The sequence below is a fragment of the Sinocyclocheilus anshuiensis genome, unplaced genomic scaffold (assembly GCF_001515605.1).
Source record: "Sinocyclocheilus anshuiensis isolate Anshui unplaced genomic scaffold, SAMN03320099.WGS_v1.1 scaffold132, whole genome shotgun sequence".
NCBI lineage: Eukaryota > Metazoa > Chordata > Actinopteri > Cypriniformes > Cyprinidae > Sinocyclocheilus > Sinocyclocheilus anshuiensis.
This window is the reverse complement of record NW_015555730.1, coordinates 1,143,100-1,150,571: the sequence shown is the minus strand read 5'-3', so window position 1 is coordinate 1,150,571 and position 7,472 is coordinate 1,143,100. Positions and strand designations below refer to the sequence as shown.

The 7,472-nt window shown below is 37.7% G+C and overlaps 1 protein-coding gene across 1 annotated transcript in view; it reads left to right on the top strand.

Moving 5' to 3' along the window:
• The window catches only part of LOC107672874 (mothers against decapentaplegic homolog 4-like), a 20,295-nt gene continuing 12,823 nt past the window's right edge, over window positions 1-7,472 (top strand). Inside the window, exons 1-2 of the mRNA XM_016466253.1 lie at window positions 1-293; window positions 2,762-3,002. Of these exons, the coding sequence (XP_016321739.1) occupies window positions 2,766-3,002 (237 nt within the window). The 5' untranslated portion in view covers window positions 1-293; window positions 2,762-2,765. The remainder of the gene's footprint in view (window positions 294-2,761; window positions 3,003-7,472) is intronic.

Below are 7,472 nucleotides of genomic sequence, written 5' to 3'. Positions count from 1 at the left end.
TGGGCCGGGGGCCCAGCCGTGAGAGCCGCGTCGTGATTGGCTGAGCGACGCCGTCCTTTTGAGACTCGCCCTCCTATTGGCTGGAGCCGGGCGAGACGCTCAGCGCACAATGTCTACCCGCTTTTGTGATTGTAGCGAGCGGCCAGGACGCGGAGACAGCGAGCCTGATAGTCCGCTATCGACTCCGATACACTCAGATTAGATGCTGGAGGGGGAAGGGGGCACGACTTACTACCTCTCCGTCCTTGTCCAGAAGACAGCGTTTCGCTATTCTCCAACAATACGACCGATGTGTGAGTATTTTGACATCTTTTGTGCGTCTGTTTTATTCATCTTTAGGTGCACGTTGCACCGTTCGAGACCGTATCAGAAACCGAGCGGATTCTGCGATACATTTCGCTCGTTAAGAAGCATATTGCGTCTGGCCGTGTCGTAATAACTAATCTTTGCCCTTGTCTGAGCTTTGAAATATTTCGGAACTGCCTATCGTTTGAATACTGTCTCGAGACGCCGACATGTCCACCCTCTCACAGCAAGTTCGCGAGCAGGAGGCTGTTCATTCAACAGTTCGCCTTGATTGTATTGACCCGACTAGTTAGTTAGTTGGTTTGCATGCCACCTTAACTTGCTCGTATGCAGCCGGAGCGCGTGAAGCGTTTAGACGGCGGACTCGATGACGTCATGTGACCGCTGTGTTTGTTTGCCTGCAGAGCAGCCAACAGTTTGGCTTTAACTTTGCATGACCTTTTATGAGCTGTAATATTATCCTACAGTACGCTGGGAATGTGTTGGATGAGGTATTGTGTAGTTTAAACATTAGGGCTTTCTATTGAATTAGGCTTTCTAATGTTAGGCTATTATTATTTCATGTAGCCTAATATATACAATATTGCATGTTAAATCTGTTAATGAAAGTCTGCGTCTTAAACGTTGTTCCTCCGGTGCTCTGCCTCAAGGGCCACTTGCGCAGACATGGAGAGCATCGCTGAATCTGATAATAAGGGTCTCAGAGACGCTCCCCCCAGATTAGAGTTGATGATGCTCAGAGATCTGAAGTGTCAGGATCCGTCAGCGCTCCACCAGCTCTCAATTACCACTGCACTCTAGAAATCTTGCACTTTTGCACTTGCAACATCTCATGCAAAGATCACCAAAACATGACATTTCTGCTTCTTATGTACAGGATACAAATTCAAGCTCATCACTGCTGTATAAACCACCTCGGCCACTTGCAGCATATGCAGTTTTTTTCCTATCTCACTTTATTGTGTGTGGAAAACTGGGAGTATGTGGCCTTCAAGTGAAGTCGGAAATGTCCTAATTACAAGTTCTGACCAAGCAAAGTCATATTTACGAGTGCAAAATTCACATTTCTTGATAAAACATGAGTTGCCGAGTTGTGATGTTGCAAGGGGAACATTGTGGAAACACTGATCTATAACATAGATATCATAGGCCTGTCTGTAACCTATAGAGATCAGTGAGAGGATAGCAATTCTGCAGGGAATAATGCAAGGGAGTAATGCAAGTTACTTTGATTTTACATGCTGTATTTCAGTCGTTTTATCAATGTGAATTCAGATATACTTTTTGTTCACAATTGCTTTTTGTTTAGGCTACATCTTAAATGCAAATTCATAACAGCAAATGCCCGACTTGGAAGTATGAGTTTCCCAGATGAACTTGAAGGCAGCATAAACCATTTGTTGGCTGACTCCTTACTCTAAATGTTACTGCTTTTTGGCTTTTTTAAACATTTGGAATATTTGGAATTGCATGCTAATTTACTACTCTTACTATTTCCACAGTATTTTGTATGCATGCTGTGCAAATATGCAGTTTTTGTATACATGGAGCAGACAATGTGCAGTAATATGACAAAGCACACCGTATGGAATACTGTATCCCATAATCCAACGCACTTAACTTCCATTCCCAGTGTGACAAATGATCTTTTTTAGACTCATTATTTGATCAAACTGCCACAAGCCTGACATTTTTATACAAAATGTAATACAACAATACAAAATGACAAAGCATCATTTTGACATCCAGGAAAAGGAATTAAAAAGCACAGTTAAAGGGATAGTTCACCCAAAAATGAAAATTCTGTCATTAATTACTCATCCTCATGTCGTTCCAAACCCATAAGACCTTCGTTCATCATCAGAACACAAATTAAGATATTTTTGATGAAATCCGAGAGCCTGCATAGACAGAAATGCTTTCAAGGCACAGAAAGGTAGTAAGGACATTGTTAAAATAGCCCATGTGTCATCAGTGGTTCAAAGACTGACACGGAAGAGAAGAAATTGTTGAATAAAGTTGATATATTTTTGTTTTCTTTGTGCACGAAACGTATTCTCGTAGCTTCATTTACTACAGTTGAACCACTGATGACACATGGACTATTTTAACGATGTCCTTACTACCTTTCTGGGCCTTGAATGTGTCAGTTGCATTGCTGTCTATGCAGGCTCTCGGATTTCATCAAAAATATCTTAATTTGTGTTCCAAAGATGAACGAAGGTCTTACGGGTTTGGAACGACATGAGGGTGAGTAATTAATGTCAGAATTTTCCTTTGTGGGTGAACTATTTTAGGAAACTGAGCATAATTATAGCTATGATATATTGAGCGGTTCTAGCACTAATGTCCATGCAGCATTACTACGGCACTGACAGTGTGTTGGCACACTAGATGCAGCGTGTAAGTGTCGTGTGTTGATGCTGCTGTTCTGTTTTCCCATCTGTCAGAGCAGCAGGATGTCCGTGAACTCTCCCAACAGTAATGATGCCTGCCTCAGTATCGTGCACAGCCTCATGTGCCACAGGCAGGGCGGCGAAAACGAGGGCTTCGCCAAGCGTGCCATCGAGAGCCTGGTCAAGAAACTGAAGGAGAAGAAGGACGAGCTGGACTCCCTCATCACCGCCATCACCACCAACGGAGTCCATCCCAGCAAGTGTGTGACCATCCAGAGGACGCTGGACGGACGCCTACAGGTGAACCACGCTTACAGTAACTGACGCTCAACCATTAACATTCGCTTTAATGCAGTGAATTCCAGGAATCCCTCCAAATGTTAAGGCTGAATGGACTGAATGGATGAGTCGTCTTCATTTGGCAGGTTTTTCTTGTCTGCTTTACTCAGTGTTAGATGGCTTTTTCAGACAGGCACTGAATTGCTGTTTTAGGTTGTCCTTCTGTCAGTGTGAAGGTTTGATTGGACATGACACAGCGGTCATTCAGTGAGGATGTGTCTTTGTCACAAAAAACTAGCAATAGGCTAGATTGGCCAAGTCGATTATTGGCCGTTTAGTGCTGTCAGTGAACAATGTATATTTAAGAAAAAAAAGAAAATGTAATATAGCGTAAATATGTAAAAGAGTAAATAAAGCATAATAATAAATAAATACTCCCCTGCATACCCAAATGGTTTCAGATTTAAGAAATCCAATATTTTATGGAGATAGCTATGTTTTGGTCATGATTCCGATTCATTAATTTGTGACAGCGGTTACAAATGAAACACGAATGAAACAAAACATAAAGTAAATAAATAAATAAATAACATTTTGTTCACGCAAACTACAACAGATTGATTCTCTTTTCTGAGTAAATATTGTGTAAAATAATTCCTTTAATTCCCACAAATTAAAAATTCACATCTAATTTAGGATCAATAAATTCTATTATATATACTGTACACTCCTCCCAGGTTTGGTGTTGGTAATTTTTTTTTAAATATTTTTGAACGAAGTCTCTCACCAAGGCTGCATTTATTTGATCATAAATTCAACAAAGACAGCAATTTTGTGAAATATTATTACCATTTAAAATAACAATTTTCTATTTGTACATATATTTAAAAATATAATAGATTTTTTGTATGCAAAACTGAATTTTCAGCATCATTACTCCAGTCTTCAGTGTCACATGATCCTTCAGTCTAATATGTTGATCTGATGCTCAAGTAACATGATTATTAACGTAACATTATAAATGTCTTTACTGTCGCTTTTGATTAAATTAATGCATCACTGTATTAATAAAAAAAAAAAAAAAAATCTTACTGACCCCAAATGTTTTAATAAACCCACACTTATATCGATGGCAAATACAAGTCATAAGCAATGGAAGTGTAGTAATCACATGTTTTTACCATATTTAAATCCATACCACAGCTTTTCCTTGGAAAAACAGCCCAGAAAATACAAAAAGCTTTGTAGATTCTATCTAAGATTCATCGTCTGTCCCGCTCTATAGATATCGGTTTTGGCATCCGCTGTTTTAAAACTCATATCGGTCAACCACCGTATAAACTCCCTTTCCCCAGTCTAGAATAACATTGGAAAGTGTGTTTTCCTACATTGTTCACACAATTGTGTTTCCCCTAATCTATTTGTGAATCCTGCGATAAATAAAGCCAGACAGTGTAAATAATCAAGGCATTGTCCGTTGAATAAACATAGTGATTGGGTGTTGCTAATCGCGTCCACACCACCCACATCTGAACATACGGCTTTCATATGAGAGACGGATGCAGTCGCAGCTTCAGCCAATGCTGATAGCTTCCTGCCTGTAGCATCGGTCTCCATGGATACTAGATGATTGACAGCAGCTACAAAGAGAGACATTCATCTGTAAACCTCAACAACCTCAAAGTAAAAGTGGTGGTTTATATGGAGAAGGACGGCGTCTGCGCAGTTTCCCCACCCTTCGGTATGGGCAGATTTAGAGGGAGGGGTGGAGGAGAGGCTGGGAAGGTTGTTTTGTCTAAAACACAGGAAAGGGGCCGGGTTAACTTAAGGCCGTCTATTTTTTCCTCTGTGTAGAAGGGCTGCTTGTATATAGTCCGTGCTATTCTTTACACACAAGATGTGATGATATCCAGGCAACACAAGGGAAAAAAGCCGTGTATGTGCAGTAAAGCCGAACTACTGAGTGAAGACATAATGTGTCACCTTTATTGACCTTATCATAGGCAGTGAGAGCATGGGAGAAAAGAGACATTAAGTTACTATTGCAAAATAGCTGTATGATACACACACACCTCATTGCACAGATATTATCTGTTTATCACCAATATTCTTATCACAAACATTATTATTGCACCAAGCATGAATCTCTATGATGTAATCTAAAGTAATGAACTATATTACTTGGTATAGGATTTTTAAAATGATCATTTATAGATATTTTTTAAATGTATTTATTTATTTTTGTGTTTACTTAATTGCATTTAATGTGCACTTGTAGTGTACTTCAAATCTTAAAAGTGTGTTTAAAAATATGAACTTGCAGATAATATAAGGTTACAAAAGTGTACTCAAAGAGAGTTCTCTTCCATGACTTCCATGGCAAATCAAAATGTTGACTTTCAAGTACATTTTAAATAATTATGTTTTAATAATTTTTTATCATGCTTTAAAGAAATACATTTATTTCGATGTGTTGACTAACATACTAAAGCACATGTAAAGTACTTGATTATAATTTTAACTGTAGTGTGTTATTCAACAGTTCATTTAATGTTAATATATTAACATTAAATGCACAAATATTAATGCGACAAATATTTATATATTTAATGTTAATATAACGTGCTAAATGGCAACTTCATAATTACAAATGTGCAATTACAAATATATTTAAATACATGACATACAAGATTCAATAGAAATTACATTCAATTATATTTTAGTTTATCATAAAGGTTTGTCAGTGCATTCAGCAGTACATTTTAACCATATTTCAAAGACAATAGAAGTAATTATGAAATCCTAATTGTGTCGAAAAGCACTCTAAAGGTCAGCCATGCATTTAATAGAAATTTGCATTTGCAATACATTTTCATTTAATTGCAATTAACATGCAAAAATGGTCTGAAAACATTACATTAATATACTTATTTAAAATAATACTATATTATTATATAATATACTATAGGCCCCACTTTATATTAAGTGTCCTTAACTACTATGTACTTGCATTTAATTTAAATTTAAAAAGTGTTTTGCAATTAAACATGAACACAATAAGTACAGTGTGCCTAACAATTAATTTTTTTATTATTATTATTAAATACATACTAGTATTTAAAGACACCTATATTAAAAAAAAGTGGGACCTGCTATATTGTTTTATATTAGAGTGTGCTTCTTTTTCACTAGTGTCTTTCTGGTTTATCTTTCTGGTTCTTTCTGGTTTGGATGTTGTTATCCATCAAGATATTTCATGCTATTAAACGGGAATGAAAAATATTCCTACATTTTGTTCCACAATGAATGAATGTTAACATAATCTTTTGATATTTAGAAATAAACATCAAGTTGATCTTCAATCTTGTGGATTTTACCCCCGATACATATCTCTACGTTAAGGGAATTTTAAGCGTTTTGTAAAGCAACAACATCCCAAAACCACAGTAAAATCACTAGCACATGGTTATTGCGTTAGGAGATGTTTGGTAGTATTATTCATCAGAACATGTTCACCAATGTTTGTCAGATGTGTTTCAATATGTAGGTTTTATAAAGACAAACAAGTTGACTTTTCAAGTTTTAATGTAATTTTTAATAATGAATAATATTAGCATTTTTATATATAATGTAATGGAGATGTCCACCTGGTGTAAGTAGGCTTTAGTGACCAGCGAGACTCTATTGTCCGCTCTGGGGTTTGAACCCTGGCCCTTTTGGTTAGCAGCCCCACCACATTTGTGTCTGTTTCAGTGCGTCTGCACTACAGAAAGGCACTGACAGTTGGATTTATCCCTCTGCTCAGCTCTCTCTCGTATCATGCTGCTAGCGCACAACTGTAGTGTCATGCCTCTAGTGTTAATCTACAGAAGATTATCATATCACACACACGTCCTCCTGCTGCCCCGTTCCTCCAAACACACACGGGCAGCTGTGATACACACTCAAAACTCAACACATGACCTTACACTCAATGTGCTTTCAGGATCATGTGACGCTCTTTTGTCATACTGTGTTCCTGTCACATATGTGCTGTGTTAAAGGGGTCATATGATGTTGCTAAAAAGAACATTATTTTGTGTATTTGGTGTAATTAAATGTGTTTATGCGGTTTAAGGTTAAAAAAACACATTATTTTCCACATACTGTACATTATTGTTTCTCCTCTATGCCCCGCCTTTCTGAAACGCGTCGATTTTTACAAAGCTCATCGTTCTGAAAAGCGAGGTGTGCTCTGATTGGCCAGCTATCCAGTGTGTATATATAACATAATTACGGATTATAATGACTTATACTGTCTTTTTATGCGTTGGGTTGCGTATCGCTCCGCATAACATAAAACAATGTCTGCATTTGTGATCGGAGAAATGACAAACAACAAGCGCTACTCTACACTTCTCAAAACTCACGTTTGAATCGTCAGTGGCAAATTCTTTATATATAAAAAACGTACTTACAGTCTGTGAGTCAGAACAGCCAGCATTGTAGTCT